The sequence below is a fragment of the Symphalangus syndactylus genome, chromosome 16 (genome assembly GCF_028878055.3).
Source record: "Symphalangus syndactylus isolate Jambi chromosome 16, NHGRI_mSymSyn1-v2.1_pri, whole genome shotgun sequence".
In the NCBI taxonomy this organism is placed as follows: domain Eukaryota; kingdom Metazoa; phylum Chordata; class Mammalia; order Primates; family Hylobatidae; genus Symphalangus; species Symphalangus syndactylus.
In genome coordinates this window covers 101,330,875-101,347,760 of record NC_072438.2, presented here as the reverse complement: position 1 = coordinate 101,347,760, position 16,886 = coordinate 101,330,875, and the positions used below count along the sequence as shown (strand labels likewise).

Here is a 16,886-nt window from a genome sequence, read left to right as displayed (position 1 = left end):
TGTCTCTTCTCTCCAGGTCTGCCCACCTTTGTTCTGGGGTTGCTTCTCTTAGTATTGAGTCTTAAGAGATCTTGGTTTTGACACAAGCTCTTTCTCAGGCACAAGGGCTGCCCATTTCCTCCGTTCTGTGGCTGGCCTTTTCATTTTCTGAACAGTGCTTTGAAGAGCACAAGTTTTAATTTGAGTACAGTCCAGTTTATGAAGGACACAAGTTTGTTTTGTTTTTTTGTTTTGTTTATTTTGAGAGGGAGTTTTGCTTTGCTGCCCAGGCTGGAGGGCAGTGACGCGATCTTGGCTGACTGCAGCCTTCGCCTCTCAGGTTCAAGTGATTCTCCTGCCTCAGCCTCCCGAGTAGCTGGGACTACAGGCGCCCGCCACCACGCACAGCTAGTTTTGTATTTTCAGTAGAGACAGGGTTTCACCATGTTGGCCAGGCTGGTTTCAAACTCCTGACCTCGTGATCCACCCACCTCAGCCTCCCAAAGTGCTGGAATTACAGGGTGAGCCACCGCGTCCGGCTGAAGGGCACAAGTTTTAATTTCACTCCAGTCCAGTTTATGAGCACTTTCCTTTGATAGTTTGGGCTTTTGTGTGCCCTGTAAAGGAATCTTTGTCCACCGCATGATCATAAAGATTTTCTCCCATGTTTCCTTACACATGTCCCATAGTCTTAGTGTCTAGGTGTACAGTTCACTTTTTGGAGCTTTTGTGTGTTTTGTGAGTTAACGGGTCAAGACATCACCCCCTACATGTACAGTTGTCTCTGTATCCACTGGTTTTGAATCTCTGGAGTCAACCAACCATGGATCGAAACTATTTGGAAAAAAACAAAAAAAATTACAATACAGCAATTGAAAAATAATACAGTACAACTATTTACACAACGTTTATTTATTTTGTATTTTTGTAGAGATGGAGTCTTGCTATGTTGCCCAGGCTGGATTCAAACTCCTGGCTCTGGCAGTCCTCCTGCCTCAGCCTCCTCAGCATCCTCGACCGCAGGCATGTGCCGCTGTGGCCATCTACAGTAGCATTTACGTTGTGTTATGTATCCTAAGTAGGCAAGAGATGACTAAAGTATACGGGAGGATGCATGCAGATTATACAGATACGCCATTTCACCTAAGAGAGTTGCATGTCCATGAATCTTGCCAGTCCTGGGGGTTGCCTGGAACCAGTCCTCTGTGGAGACTGAGGAATGACTGTATGTCCAGTTGTTCTGTTGCCTGTTGTTGACAGAAGTATATCCAGTTGTTCTGATGCCTTTTGTTGAAAAGACTCTTTTTCCTCATTTAGTTACTTGACACCTTTGACCTGAGACTGTCTGGACTCTCTCTTCTGTTTTGTGCATCAATTTGTCTGACTTTGCTCCACTTCATGCAGCTTAATTCTTGCAGCCTTGTCCTGAGTCTCGCAGGCGAGTGGCGCCAGTTTCCAGTTCCAAGCTCTCCTGCTGTTAGAAGTCACTGTGGATTCACTCTGGTGTCACCCGGCACGTGATTAACCCCTCAGTCTAACAGATACCATACACTTTTCAGAAGCTTAAAATGTAATTTTTAATGAAATAAAACTTTTACAATATTTTATGAAATATTTTATTTATAATATTTTAATAAAATAGAATCCAGACATCTGTTGAGCCCGCAGTTGGTACAGTACCAGTGTGGGGACTCCAGGAAGCAGAGCCGTGAGACGGGGAGGAGCAGCTGCAGAGGGTGCTGTCTGGAGAAGGTGCCTTGGAGCCGGCTCTGTAGAGAGCTCTCACCACCATCCGGAGCGGAGCCGGAGGCCTCCCGTGCTCCCGGGCCACACGCGTACTTCACCCCACTCCCAGGTACTTACGCGTGTCTTAGTCTGTTTTCTGCTGCTATAACACAAAACCACAGACTGAGTAATTGATAAAGGACAGAAGCTTATGTGGCTCGTGGTTCTGGAGGCTGGGAAGTCCAAGAGCACAGTGCCGGCAACTGGTGCTGGTTTCCTGTGGCACATGGTGCAGGCAGAAGCAAGCTCAAGACAGAGAAATGGAGCCAGACTCATCCTGTGTCAGGAACCCAGCCCTGCGATACAGCATTCCTGCCTCCCTGAGGGCTGGCCCTGTGACCTGTTCACCTCTTGAAGGCCCCCCTCCCCCGCTTAATACTGTTACAATAGCAATAAGTTTCCAGCTTAGGAACTTTGGGGGATTCCTTCAACCCGGTCAACTTTTACTCCCTTCAGTTCCCTTTTAAGTAGTTAAATAGTTTTCACAACATTTGCTTTTACTATGAAATTTCTCCTGTTCTCTTTGTATTTATTTGTTTGTGAAACTCTCCAAAATGTCTTTGGAAAGAATGCAGCACATTGAAATTTATAATCCATTCATGGTTTAGATTCATGGTTGGTAAATAGGTGCTTTTTCTCTGCACGTGTGTGTGTGGACACCCTCACCCTCTCACTAACGCACACACACTTTCTTTTAAGTGTATGGGCCCAGGTTATGGCAGTAGCTACATTTTGAAAATCAAAGGCGAGAAAAGTTAACCAAGAGCATCATGTGATACCATGTGATGGCCACCTATGTGGCTAAGTATCAGAAAACCTCCTGCCGCGAGCAGGCCGGACACGGTGGCTCACGCCTGTAATCCCAACATTTTGGGAGGCCGAGGCCGGCGGATCATTTGAGGTCAGGAGTTTAAGACCAGCCTGGCCAACATGGTGAAACCAGGTCTCTACTAAATATACAAAAATAGCTGGGCATGGTGGTGGGCGCCTATAGTCCCAGCTACTCAGGAGGCTGAGGCATGAGAATGGCTTGAACCTGGGAGGTGGAGGTTGCAGTGAGCCTAGATGACATCACTACACACTCCAGCCTGGGCAACAGAACAAGACTCCAACTCAAAAAAAAATTAAAAAGAAAAGAAAAAGAAAGAGAAACCTTGTCTTGAGTGACCCTGGCACCTCCTGGAAGCTTGCTCATGCCCAACTGGTGAGAGGGCAGGGGACCTAACCAGGTTGTCTGTCAGCCGCTGAAGGACGTGGTGGGTCATCTTGAGTTGTGCGGGCTGTGGTGGAGGCCAGGGCTGTGCCCATTTTGTGCCTTCTCCTGCTTTCATTGTCCTTCTACAGACAAGTTCACCCTCCCCTGGGTCTTGTGTGTCCTGGGGGCTTATGGTTGGTACAGTGCACAGGACCCACCACTTTATGGACCATCAGTCTGTCACTTCGCCTGTCTTCAGAGATGGATGTGTGCTTAGACGTTTGGAACGCTTTGTTGAAGCGTATTGCACGTCGGTCATCATGGGGTGAACATGCTTAGCTGGGCGGTCCATGTCTGCTTCATCCAGACTCCCCCAGAGTTTGCGTGTTAGCACGTGTGCCCTGGTATGCCCCTTTCCTCCCTCGGCACCCTCCTTCTGCGTGTGTCTTTGTGCAGGTGTACGGATGTATGTATGCATGTGGATAGGTATGCGTGTACATATGTAAGTGTGTGTGTCCGTGTGCGTATGTACATGGGCACACACATGCCTTTTAAAAGTTACAGTGGTGAACACTGCGCCCAGAGAATTTGGCCTGACGTGGGTCCCGTCCTCTCTGTATTGCAGACTCTGTGGATACCGAGGACTCGGCCTCTTCTCAGAAGTTGGATTTGTCAGCAGAAATGTTGCCTGGTACCCTGCCAGCCCCCGGAAAGTGCAGGAAGCGAAGAATGCCTGGTGGAAGATTCCAGGCGTTTTCAGACCAGGAGGGTCTGGGCTGCCTGGAGAGAACTCATGGGTCATCCATGCCCGAGGAGAGCCTGAATAGACAGAACAGCTCAGAAAGCAGGACCGGGAGGACCTTGTCTCAGCCTGAGGCCTCGGAGACTGAGGAGCAGAGGTCTCGGAGTGTGACTGACACCAGAGAGGTGAGAGAAGGGCTGGGGGGCAGCAGGCCCACGGCGCCCCCTTCCTAATGCGGGGCTGTTACGGCTTTGGCGATGCCGTGATTACGCCTACGGCACTGACCGTGTCCCTTCCTAATGCGGGGCTGTTACGGCTTTGGCGATGCCGTGATTACGCCTACGGCACTGACCGTGTCCCAGGATAAAGGGAACCATTACACTTAGGTTTCCAGGGTGCTTGCTGCTGCGTTTTGTTGGACGCGTGCCTCTGTGCCACACGCTGCTCCTGCGGTGCTGTTCTGAGTGGAAGCCCCAAGGTGGGGAGAGGGGACTCTGCCTTACAGTGTACAGGGCGTTTGTCTCCAAAGTTGGAATCGGGCATCTTGGCCGGCTGAGCCATTGATGACCCTGTCGTGAGGGGAGGATCCTGGAGGTCATTGTGAGGAGAGACTGAGTCGCACCACCCTCAGGGTGACCTAGAGGCCAGGGGGACAACTGGCAGAGGCCCAGTCAGAGGCATTGAGACACGCCTGCTGTAGACATGAGTGCAGACCACCCAGAGGGGAACAGGCAGGGGCTGTTCACTTGGTACTTGCCACAACGAGGGCTTCAGATTCCAGGCAGACAGAGGAGCGTGAAGGTGCAGAATTGTGGGATGGGAAGGGAGGCATGGTGGGAGCTAGAGGCGGCTCCCTAGCAGCACGGGGTGGGGGGGGCCCAGAGCTGGGTGGGGTGTGTTTGACGTCCCCGGCAGGTCCTGAGCTGGAAGGAGGTAGAGGTGGGGAGGTGGGCGGTCTGTTTCAGGGTTATTGTTTGACTCCGGGCCATTGCTGGGGACAGTGTCTGGCACCCTCTACCAGCCTGACTGTGGGCTCAGGCTGCTTCCTGGGCAGCTCCCTTTGAATACAGGCTCTGACCACGGCCTGGGCGTGTCTTCTGCTTCCCTGTCTGGGTTGAGGGAAGGAGTCTGGGGCCTGCTTGAGTTGGGAACGTGTGGGCCCATCCTGTCCTGTCATCAAGACCTCACTCGTCCAGGACCGGTGCACCTGGCTAGGCCTCACTGGGCAGGCACTGCTGAGCCGCCCCCCACAGGCTCAGGGCTGGGGCCTTACGGCACCTGCCCTCCCCTCCGTGGTGCGAGGGCATCCCAGGGTGCGCTTGGGGCACTTGCTGGCATTCAGGACCTCAGTTACTGACTCACTGGCCTCATGATTTTGTTTCCATCACAGCCGTCTCCTGGGTCACACTCGACTCTATCTGAGAAGAAGACGGCCCTGCAGGCGGCGCTCCTGGAGGCACTCTTGGACCTGGTGGACAGGAGCTGGGGCAGCTGCAGGTCCCTGCACAGCAATGAGGCATTCCTCGGTGAGTCAGGGCGGCTGCTGCTCTTGCCCTCCAGGCAGCGTCTGTGTGGGTTCCAGGGTCCTCTGTGTGTGGTGACCTGGGAGTCATCTCAGCCCCAGGTGTCCTGCATCCCCTCGCACGAGCGTGTGGTGGTTCCACGCCTGGGCCCTCCCTGCCAGTCTCTGCCTCTCACAGCGGCCAGGGCTCTTGGGAGGCACCACGTGGTCCTGGGCCTGTGGGTCCCCCGCTGTGCTCTGGGGTGTTGGGGGGCTGTCACCTCATTTTGCTCAAAATGCCCAAAGGGGCTTGGTTCTGATGGCTGTGTTCACGTGGGGATTTGGAGTTTGGAAGCTGCTCAGCATCTTCTCCCCCGACCCAGACATGTAGCCTGTGCCGGGCCTGGATTGCAGAGCTTTTGGTTGTCGTGGGGCCCAGGAGGGTGGTCCCTCCCCAGAGAGGACTTGGGTCTGTTTGATTCTGCCAGGCAACCTGTACATGAGCACACTGGGGCTTCCCTCATCTGGGGTCACACCGGGAGACCAGGAGATGCCGTGTCCCCGGTGGCACCTTCTCTTTGTCCTGCAGCCTGGGGTGTGGCCGTGTGTGTCCCTCAGGAGCCTAGCCAGTGTGCTCCTCCCGGCAGACCCTGGGCACGGCTCTGAGCTGTCTGAGTGCCCCTCGCAGTGTTATAGCCCCTCAACTCCTAGAATGAGGACGCCCTGCAGTCACAGCCCACCCAGACCCCAGCCCCATAAACCTCCCCTCTCCCTAGGCTGGTGTCCTGCGGGAGCCTCCTGAGCTTGTCATCGTCGGTGGCAGGGGGACTGTCCCAGGCCCAGGCCACTGTCCCAGTGTGGAGTTGCCAGCTGTTGTCTGCACGGCAGTTTCCACACAGGGCAGTCGGTGCTTGTGGAAGGTGCAGCGAGTTGTGGCGGCACCATTGAAACCTTGAGACGTGGCGGCCCCTGGTTGCCCCTTTTCTTGGAGGTCACCTCTTCTCTTTCTGCAGTTCCCACCCTGCCCGTGTGTGGACGCACAGAGGCTGAGGTGGTTTTGTGGCGCCAACACCCCTTTCCCCCCTCCCTACCTGCCGTCTTTTTGAGGCATCATCTGTGTGATTCAAAACATACTGAGCCGATTTTGTTTATATTTCATCCTTTAAGCCTAAGTGCTAACATAATATTTGATTTTCACTCCTAGCTCAGGCAAGACACATCTTGTCATCTGTTGAAGAATTCACAGCAGCTCAGGACAGCTCTGCGATGGTGAGTGAAGACGTCGGCTCCCTGGCTCTGGAGAGTAAGTCCCTGCAAAGCCGCCTTGCTGAGCAGCAGCAGCGGCACGCCCGGGAGATGAGCGAGGTGACGGCGGAGCTGCACCGCACACACAAGGAGCTGGTGAGCCTGCCCTGGTGCTGTGTCTGTGTCCATGTGACTGGGGGAAACGCGGCTCTGACTTCAGGAATGAGGGCAGTTTCTCAATGCCACACTGTCCCAACCGCCATCTCTGCAGCCCCACGTCTCCCCTCCCTGCCCGGGACCCGGCCACCCCCAGGAACGCGGCCTGCCCTGTCTCACAACAGGCCTGGAGCACTTTGGAGACAGCAGTGGCGCTGGCCACTTTCTCTCCCCGGGCCCCAGGGACCCTCCACCATTGGGCGGTGCCAGGCGCTGAGACAGCCAGGCCTGGACATGACTTTGTCTTGCTGAACCGTCTCAGGGCCTCAAACTGGAGACAGCTGAGGCCACTCTCCTTTTATGAAGGAGATGACGGCCACTGTCCCATGGTGAGCTGGGGCTACAGGGCAAGTTACCCCAAAATGAGCGGCTGAAAACCCACATTTATCACCTTGGATTTCTGTGTGTTGGGCCTCAGGCTCAGCTCCGCCAGGCGCGTACGGCTCCGTCTCAGCCGTGGGCCGGCACCGCCGTCTCATCTGAGGCCTCATGGGACAGAAGCCTCCCAGGCTCCCTCCACGCTGCAAGGGCCTCCCCACGGGCTGCTAGCATCCTTAGGACACAGAGCTGGTGGTCAGAGAGCCACACCCAGACAGAAGCCGCCCTCCAGGAGTCCTGGTGTGAGGGCAGAGCCACGTGAGGATGTGCACACCCAGGGGGCCTTGTCAGCGTCTGTAAAATGGGAGTGAAGTTGGCCCAGGACAGCTTCGAAAACTGCCTCTGAACTTGTCTCACAAGTACATACAGTCTGTTTCATGGGACCCTACATCTCAGAGATCCCACACAACGCTTCCTCTTTAGAGAAGAAAAAACACAGATGGCAAAACAACACAGGCAGCCTTTGTTTAAATGCACGTGCCCCCCCACCCCCCACCGTCTGGAAGCCTCTGCATGTGGCCTTCATCTGGAAGCCTCGTATTTTTTTTTTTTTTTTTTTTGAGACGGAGTCTTGCTCTTTCGCCCAGGCTGGAGTGCAGTGGCGCAATCTCGGCTCACTGCAAGCTCTGCGTCCCGGGTTCACGCCATTCTCCTGCCTCAGCCTCTCCGAGTAGCTGGGACTACAGGCGCCCGCCACCACGCCTGGCTAATTTTTTGTATTTTTTAGTAGAGACGGGGTTTCACCGTGGTCTCGATCTCCTGACTTTGTGATCCGCCCGCCTCGGCCTCCCAAAGTGCTGGGATTACAAGTGTGAGCCACTGCGCCCGGCCGAAGCCTCGTATTTAAACACACGTGGGCCTCCTCCATCTGGAAGCCTCTGTATTTAAACACACATGGGTCCCCTTCCCCCATTCCAGAAGTCTTTGTATTTAAATACACAGGGCCCCTCCTTCCCCCGTCCAGAAGCCCCTGCATTTAAACCAACGTGGCCCCTCCTCTGGAAGCCTCTGGATTTAAACACGTGTGGCCCCCCGTCTGGAAGCCTTTGTACTTAAACACACATGACCCGCTGTCTGGAAAGTGAGCTGGGCGCCATCACTGATGATGTCTTTTCTGTGGGACGCAGCAGGGCACACCCCTTGCCCTTCTGAGCCTGGGACCAGACGGAGCCAACAGGCGGAGCCCAAAGGTGTGCCGAGCGCCAGTGCAGCTGGTGGTGGGAGTCATGTGCAGCTATGGCCACCGTGGACGCCTGCTTTTTCGCCCTCTGCAGTTTGCCTAACCCCATCCCTTGGGGCAGTCCTGGGCCGCGGGACAGAACAGCCCCGGTTCCCTGTCAGGGTGAGTGAACCGGAAGAATCTGGCAGCCCGAGCCCCGCGGGTAAGGAGCAGTCAGCACGGTCAGGAACCTGGTGGAGGGAGCAGCCGGGCAGGCTGGTGGGCGCTGCCTTCCAGGGAGACGCACATCTGTCACTCCAGAAGCACCCAAGTTCACTCTGCCACGTGAGGACGCTCATCCCTCGGTCACATGATCCTAGACCTTGCTTTCTTTGGAAGCTGCAGTCGGGTGTCCTGAGGCAAGGTGGCCCCACTCCCAGCTGCTGTGCCTGGCACGGCCTCCGAGGCAGATGGGCTGTGCTCAGCCTGGGTGCAGTCAGTCCTCTGTTCCCTGCGCCTGCCGTGGCCTAGACACCAAAAAATAAAAAATAAAAAATTAGCCAGGCGTGGTGGCCTACTCCCGTCATCCCGGCTATTTTGGGAGGTAGAGGCAGGAGGCTCAGGCATTGGGGGCTGCAGTGAGCTGTGATTGCTCCACTGCCCTCTAGTTTGGACGACAGAGCGAGACTTTGCCTCAAAGAAACAAATGAAAAAGAGCTGGGAGCTCACAGCCCTGCCTTAAGAGCTCACCGCGTCCTTGGGAGGCAAAATCATGAGACGTGGCGCTGCCAGGAGCTTTCTGGACGACCCAAAGCACCACGCAGAGGGCAGGTCTTGCTGGTTGGCACCACTGCAACAGACACCTTGAGGAGAAGGCCGCGAAATGAAGAACTGGCCAAGATAAGCCTGAGGGGAACGGTCTCAGACCCAGCGATCAGCTTTCACTGTGGGTGTCGGGGGCCTGGCGGGCGCGTGCATGCTGAGGGGCTGTCGGCGGGTGGGCTCGCAGAGCAGAGAAGGACGAAGCAGCGATACCCGCAGCACGAGGCTTCTGCTGCACAGACTCGGGCGCTCCCTCCCCTGGTGGCAGTGAGCTGGGGCCTGCTCAGCACCCCCGGCCCCAGGATGTGCCTGCTGGTGCCTGAGAGAGCAGCAGCCAGGTGAGACGGGATCTCTGGGGACCCTGGGGACCCTGGCCGCAGCTGCTGGCGGCTTGGATGGCTCACACCTCACCAGGCACCCTGGGGCCGGGGAGGGGCAGAGGCTGCCATGTGGCTGCAGGCGTGGCCCTTTCCCCTCCTCGATGACAGCTCATCCGTGCTCCGGGTCTTCTCCATACTTTGAGGATATGAAAGGAGCCAGAACAGAAGGGGGTTCCTGCAGGGCCACTGGTGCCTCACACTGGCACCAAGGCCTGGGACCTGCAGTGTCTGTGAGGGCATCCTGGAAGAGGCAGGGTTCCCCCAGCCGCCAGCTGCTGCCCTGCCCAGCATCAGGCCTGCAGGCCCAGCTGTAGCACATGTCTCAGGGAGACTCAGGAGTGGGGTTCTCACAGGGCTGGGGTGCTCCTTTCCATCCGTCACTGCCCCCTCCCCTGAGGGTGCTGCAGGGCTGGCAGGGCGGGCTGGGAGCAAGGAGATGCACTGTGAAACCGAATTAGTGCCTTTCACATCATGACTCCAAGTATGCAGAAGGAACCCTCTAGGGATTCTCAGGGTTCAGTTTTCTTTTCTATACGCATTTTACTGAATTTGACTTGTGCATTTAAGTGTATTTTCTGTGTCCCCAGGATGATTTGAGACAACATTTAGATAAATCTTTGGAAGAGAACAGTAGCTTAAAATCAGTTTTGTTGAGTATGAAAAAGGAAGTGAAGAATGCAGACACTGCAGCCACGTTAAATTTGCAGATCGCTGGTAAGTTGATCGTGTATTTGGTCACTTTGTAAACTTTAAGTGTTCAAATGTGCCTAGGTAGACTTTGTTTTAAATTCTTCACTGAGGGAAGTGAGCAGCAGCAGACGCAGTTGGTAAGTGGGGAGCCGAGCCCCTGCCTCGCTGGCTGGCGTGGAGGCTGCCTCAGCCGGAGTTTGTGACACACGCGCGTGTCTGGGGCAGTCCTGGCATGGATGTAGGAGGCAAAGCCACCCCTGTCCTCACCCTGCCCGGCCGTCCTCCCCTCAGCACAGGGTGTCAGGGCTGCAGTTGCTGGGGTGGCCTGGTCACTGTGGGGTTCGCTGCTCCTGTCTGGCGTCCTCCCACGGTTATGCTGCCATCGAATTTGGTGAATGAGCCTGTTGTCCAGCGTCTCAGCGTTCCAGATTCAGGTTGCATTTCTGGTGAACCGTGTCTCTCCCGAGCAGGCCTGCTGTGGTCACTGTTTTGTCCAGATCCAGATCTTTCTCATTTCCCTCTCCTCACTTTTTTTGTTCTATTTTGCAGTTTTTACAAAAGTGTATTCAGTATTTCAAGTTTAGATACCTGGATTTTAAATAAGGAAATGCTGATGGAGTCTGCTGTCCGTGGTAACCTTCTCGGTGTGGCGTGGAGTCTCTTGGAAGTTTTAACTGATACTTCCCTGAGGTTAGCAAGTGGAGCATCTTTTCCTGGTCTCAGGGGCTCACGCACTTTTTCTCAAAGGCCAGGTAGTAACCGTTTCAGGGCGTGTGGGTCTCACCGTGTCTATCCCAACCAGCCGTGGCCTTTGCGGCAGGGAGGTGGCCGCGGATGAGGCCTGTGGCTGCTCTGTCTGCTCTGGGGCAGTGTCTCCTCGGACCTTTCGCCCGTTGGTTTTTATTGGATTGTTTTATCGAGCGGTAAGAGTTCCTTAGAGTCTTCTTTTTTATTTATAAATTTTGTTTTTCTCTCTTCTGTTTCTTTAAGATATTGTTATATTTACAACGGGTCCTTGAATAACCCTGTCCATTCAACAACATTTCGTCGTAAAGGTGATGAGAAAAAAAAAAATCAGTTCTCTGCCCGGGAGAACTGTGTGTGTGGTTTGCTCTCCCAGCTCTGTGGGCTTTCTCTGGGTGCGCTGGTTTCCCCCCGTGCCCCAAAGCTGTGCACGCCAGGGCGTTGGCGTGTCTGACCTGTCCCGTCCCGAGTGAGCGCAGGCACGAGCCGCCCTGCCGTGCGATGGCATCTGATCAGGGCTGGTTCCCACTCCACGCCCTGAGCTGCTGGGATAGGCTGCAGCCACCTCTGCCCCTGAACTGGAACAACAGAGTAAATAATGGTCTAACTTGTTTTTATTACTCGGTCTTAAATGTATGCATAGCTCCCATTTATTTTCACGTTTAATGTTAGAGGTATTTTGGTCTTTGGTGGTTTGGTGATGTTCTTGTGACTAGAAATTGCTGTGTGAGCGTCACTCCTGCTCCCGTCGGTGACCTGTGTGGACGGTGAATTCGCCTTCGTTACACGGCAGTCGCTTTGCTTCGTGGCCGTTTCTGGAACCATCAGCGTGAAGCAAGGACTTTCTGGACTTTCCGTTAGACTCCTTCTTAGCCTTCACTTCCAGTGTGAATTTTTTCTTTTATTGCGAATTCTTCCCTGAGTTCAGAACCCTCTTTTCTGACATTTCTGATTATGACTTACGTTGTTTTTTCGTTTCTTCTGTCATTTCCTTTTTGTCTCGTAGGGATATTCTTGCGCCCTAACCCTTTGCCTTACAGAAACTGAGATTTGGCTTCAATACTTTCTGCTGCTTTTTACGTGAAAATTATGCTTCTGAATTTCAAGGAGGAGGCAGGGTCAGGGCAGCTTTTCTGACCTCACGCATCAAGGATAGGGCAGCCTCCTCTTGGGGATTCTCAGGCCCTGTTCTCTCCTCCACCCTTCTCTGATGCCGTCATCCTGGTTGACCTTCACCCTGACCCCACACCAGCTGTTCCTCTTGGTGCAGGCTCTGTTCTAGAAGGGACCAGACAGGTCAGCTCTGAGGGATCGCACAGCTGCCTCAGCTTTTCCAGACTGCACGGGGGCCCCTGGCCTCACCCTCATGGGAGGGGCAGGGCCGTGGTTCCCTGGTCGGCCCACTGGGTTTCCCAAGGGAGCAAGGACACTTGGGGGCTGTCCCGTTCTCAGAGCTGACGGCCACCCACTGCTGACGGCTGCCTCACCCCCGCAGAGGTAGACATGATGTGTGACTTGTGGCCTCTGGGGGTTTGTCCCAGCCTCTTGTGTTTGGGGTCCCAAGACTTCCTTGTCCCTGGGATGCTGTAGTGTTGTCCCCGGGGTTCTGGTTTTGCCATCTAAGGACTCTTGGTTTGACCACCACGGGGACTGGAAGGTCCTGAAGCTGTGCCGCCCTGCGTTTCCTTCATTCATGCCCTCCGTGAACATGTCCGTTGACATAGACTCCACGTGGTGTGGCCTTCACGCTGGATGCTCTTGCGGCGCTGCTGCCTTGTGGGTGAGAAGAGCCTGCCATCGGTGTCACCGTCACCCTTTGCCCACCACTGTCCCCGCCCCCCCCCCCCCCAGCTTTCTCACTGCCTCTGTCACCGTGTGGTTTTGCAAGAGTGTGTCTTACATATGAGTTTATTTGTATCCCGTGTTTGGATTTGGGGAACCACTAGATAGTATCCCTCTTCTCCTCTTGCGCTGGAAATCCAGAAACAGGCGGGAGTCTGTAGATGGAAACCAGCCACATATTCCATCACTGATGGATGCAGAGTCAGAGGGCACTTCAGAGACCTGTGGCCACTGTGGGCTGCTGGGTGCTTTTCCCGAAACCCACAGGCCCCCCCTTCAGGGGCAGAGTGTGCTTCCTTGTGGAGGAGGAACCAGCAGGCAGGCCCAGTGGAGGGACTGCCAGCCAGTGCCACCTCTCCCTGCCCTCACACAGGGATGTGGCTCCGTGGGGGCCTGTGGAGGGCAGACCACACAGCTTCAGCCTGGGGAGGGCCCAGGGTAGAAACAGCACAGGGTGGGGCCGTGGCATTCATGCTCGCCCTATCTTTGAGTCTCATTAAAACTGATCTTTCCCAGCTATATTCTTTTTCTAGTAACCAAGATCCAGTTTAAATATCGAATTGTTTTCATTTTCAAAATGTATGAATGAGTTTTACTCAATAATGGTACTTTTTTTCTTTCTTTCAGGACTTCAAACAAGTGTGACGAGGCTATGTGGGGAGATTATGGAACTGAAGCAGCACCTGGAGCACTACGACAAGATCCAGGAGCTCACGCAGATGCTGCAGGAGAGCCACAGGTGCCGCCCATGAGGCCTGGGTGGGCCCCCGAGGGGAGGAGGACCAGGCACAGGGAGGGTTGGGCCGGACTGGGTCACACCCAGAAGGCGCAGAGGAGCAGCTCCTGATGAGCCTTGGCCGATGATATCCAGGACCACTGCTGATTTGAAACTTCCATAAACTTTCCTCTCTGAAAACGGAGGCCCTTCCTGCTGTCGCATGTGTGAGGCGTGGATCATGAAGTGTGACCCATGAGGTGTGACTGCAAGGTGTGGATGTGAGGTCTGACCATGAGGTGTGACCATGAGGCATGGACTGTGAGATGGGACTGTCAGGTACGTGACCATGGGGTGTGGGCTGTGAGGTATCAACCCTGAGTGTAAGGTGTGACCGTGGGGTGTGGACCATGAGGTGTGACTGTGGAGTGTGGACTGTGAGGTGTGACTGTGAGGTGTGACTGTGGGGTGTGACTGTGGGGTGTGGCTGTGAGGTGTGGCTGTGAGGTGTGACTGTGAGGTGTGACTGTGAGGTGTGACTGTGAGGTGTGACTGTGAGGTGTGACTGTGAGGTGTGACTGTGGGGTGTGACTGTGGGGTGTGACTGTGAGGTGTGACTGTGGGGTGTGGACTGTGAGGTGTGACTGTGGGGTGTGACTGTGGGGTGTGACTGTGAGGTGTGACTGTGGGGTGTGGACTGTGAGGTGTGACTGTGGGGTGTGGACTGTGAGGTGTGACTGTGAGGTGTGACTGTGAGGTGTGACTGTGGGGTGTGACTGTGAGGTGTGACTGGGGTGTGGACTGTGAGGTGTGACTGTGAGGTGTGACTGTGGGGTGTGACTGTGAGGTGTGACTGTGGGGTGTGACTGTGAGGTGTGACTGGGGTGTGACTGTGGGGTGTGACTATGAAGTGTGAATGTGAAGTATGGACTGTGAGTTGTGACTGAGGTGTGAATGTGAGGTGTGACCATGAGGTGTGACTATGAAGTGTGAATGTGAGTTGTGACTGTGAGGTGTGAATATGAAGTGTGACTGTGAGGTGTGAATATGAAGTGTGGCTGTGAGGTGTGAATATGAAGTGTGGCTGTGAGGCGTGACTGTTAGGCGTGATTATGAGGCGTGACTGTGAAGTGTGACTGTGAGTTGTGAATGTGAGGTGGACTGAGAGTTGTGGACTGTGAGGTATGACCTGTGTGCAGTGTGACCAGGGGAGACAGGCGCATGAGAGATGGGCACGGTGGGGCAACCTGGTTCCCCTGGGCCGTAGTCCGGCAGCTGTGCTTCCCCCTTCACTGCAGTTCGTGTTCAGTTGGAAACATGGAGATTTCACCTTTACTCCCTGGCTATAGGGGGATGGTGAGAAGGGGGCTGGGTGTGAGGGGATCTTCAAGGCAGAATCTTAGTTTGTCTTTAAAGAATTGTGTGCCGGGAAGTGGTTGGAGGCTGGGTGCAGAAAGGAAGAGGTGAGCTGCTGGAGGAGGCAAGGACAGGTTGCTCTGGGCGGTTTTGTGGGTGCTGCTGTGTGAACCCCTGTTCCTGTGGCCTCAGCAGGGAAGGCTGGTCTGTGGTCATTTCCTCCCCCTCCCCTCCCATTCCCTCTTCCTTTCCCGCCACCTCCCATTCCCGCTCCCTCCCCCACTCCTCAGGCTGAGGCTGCCACACTTTCCTGGGTTTGACTACAGTCTGTTCATAGGCGTAGCCAGGCTCTGCCCCTTCCAGGATAAAGGCCACAGACCCCCTTGGGGCCCATCACAGGTGTAAGTTACAGTGGGGAAGGGTCCTAAAAGATGAGACTGGGCCAGGAGGAGACGCAGCGGAGCAGAAAGGGGACTGTGGCAGCCGCGGGTGCAGTGCACAGTTGTGGGCAGGGCCATGTCACTCCCTGGAACCTGGTGGGCCTGTCTGTGGCAGGTCACGGTAGAGTTGGGGGTCATTCTCCTTGAGCACTGTGGCCTGGATGTGGACAAGGCAGGGTGCACAGCTCCCAAACACGGTGGCATCAGGCTTCTGCCCCCAGGATTCATGCTGGCTCCATCCAGTCCTGGCCTGCGGCTCCTTTGCTGTCCAGGCGAACAGGGCCGGGGCCTGCACAGTGGCCCTGCCAGTGGGGTGCCCATCTCTGCTGCTAATGTGGCCGAGGTCAGTGGGCCCTGCATGAGTGTCCTCAAGTCATCGCTGACTGGGTAATGAGGGCAATTTGGAAGTGACAGAGTTGGTAAAATGCAGTAGCACTTCTAAAATAAAAATGGTCAACAGCATTAAAGACTAGGACTCTCCTATTACACTAATGTGATGTCAAAATTATTGTATTTGACTGGGAATTAGAAATATTTCAGTCCCTGTATCTTTTCTAGAATTAGAACTAGAATAGAATTGCTAGCCACGACATTTATCATCTTCTCATAAAACCATGCGTAGCTGGAATAGCAAAGGCGCCATTCAGTCACTCATTAGCCTGTTCAGCTCATTCATTCATTCCATAGGTGCCGAGCAGCACCTCCAAGGCTGCTCCCAGGGGTCAGGGCAGTGGTTGGGAAGGAGGCAGGTGGGCAGTAGCCAGTGGGACACAGAAGGTGATGGGGCCACAGAGACAGGTCTGTGTGCAGGGCCAGGGCAGCTTCGTGCCCATGCAGGGAGGTGGGCAGGCCCAGCAGATGAGGGCGACACCGCTGGAGAGGACGGAAGTGCCAAGCAGCCGCTTCCCTGTCATTCTGCAGCTCCCTGGTCAGCACCAATGAACACCTGCTGCAGGAGCTGAGCCAGGTGCGGGCGCAGCACAGAGCCGAGGTGGAGCAGATGCACTGGAGCTACCAGGAGCTTAAGAAGACCATGGGCCTGTTTCCACACAGCAGCGCCAGCCAAGGAGGCTGCCAGGCCTGCTGACTCCTTCCGAGAAGCTGGGCCGCCCCTTAAGCTCCCTGGTAAAGTTACATTGTCTGCACCTTTATACTTCTTAACTGAGTGTACTGGCTGGCAAGAGTTCTCTCTTCTGTTGGTAATTATTTAGGATTTTTGGAATGTATTCAGGGCCTGTAGCTTGGTTTTCTAAAGCACCTCCAAATGATATGATTACTCCAAGCCCTTTGCATGTTTTCAGACAAAAAATCATATTTTGAGACAAACTGACCATTAATCTTTTATCCAGTATCCTGAGATGAAGTAAATGCAGTGTTTTACTGCCTGATGTGAAAGAGAGCTATGTATGATAATTAAAGAAAATAATTTTCTGTGTAACAAGCAATCTTTATTTAATAAACGAATACATTGTTCTGAAAAGTTAACTTTTTAAGTGGCTGTATACAAATTAGAACTGAGTTTGTCATTGAGTTATAGAACAAACTGTGCACCATCATAGGTGAGTGGGAATAATTAAGTTCAAAGACAACACAAGTAACACTTATAGATGTGGGGGAAAAAACCTTAAAAATATTGTCTTATGATATTAACATATCACAGTGGAAACATCTACCCAAGCCCTGGCTCTCTCTCTTGT

At 54.2% G+C, this 16,886-nt stretch overlaps 1 protein-coding gene across 8 annotated transcripts in view; it reads left to right on the top strand.

Moving 5' to 3' along the window:
- The window catches only part of CEP72 (centrosomal protein 72), a 38,949-nt gene extending 22,280 nt beyond the window's left edge, over positions 1 to 16,669 (top strand). For 2 of the 8 annotated variants that reach the window (XM_055245987.2, XM_063619619.1), the window contains exons 6-12: positions 1,622 to 1,834; positions 3,585 to 3,886; positions 5,092 to 5,227; positions 6,407 to 6,603; positions 9,990 to 10,116; positions 13,306 to 13,417; positions 16,111 to 16,669. In XM_055245987.2, the coding sequence (XP_055101962.1) occupies positions 1,622 to 1,834; positions 3,585 to 3,886; positions 5,092 to 5,227; positions 6,407 to 6,603; positions 9,990 to 10,116; positions 13,306 to 13,417; positions 16,111 to 16,276 (1,253 nt within the window). In that variant the 3' untranslated portion in view covers positions 16,277 to 16,669. Of the gene's footprint in view, positions 1 to 1,621; positions 1,835 to 3,584; positions 3,887 to 5,091; positions 5,228 to 6,406; positions 9,361 to 9,989; positions 10,117 to 12,460; positions 12,617 to 13,305; positions 13,418 to 13,549; positions 13,744 to 16,110 lie in introns of those variants that run through there. The other 6 variants (XR_010116282.1, XR_010116283.1, XM_063619620.1 and 3 more) reach the window with 6 other exon arrangements.
- The last annotated feature ends 217 nt before the right edge of the window (positions 16,670 to 16,886 follow it).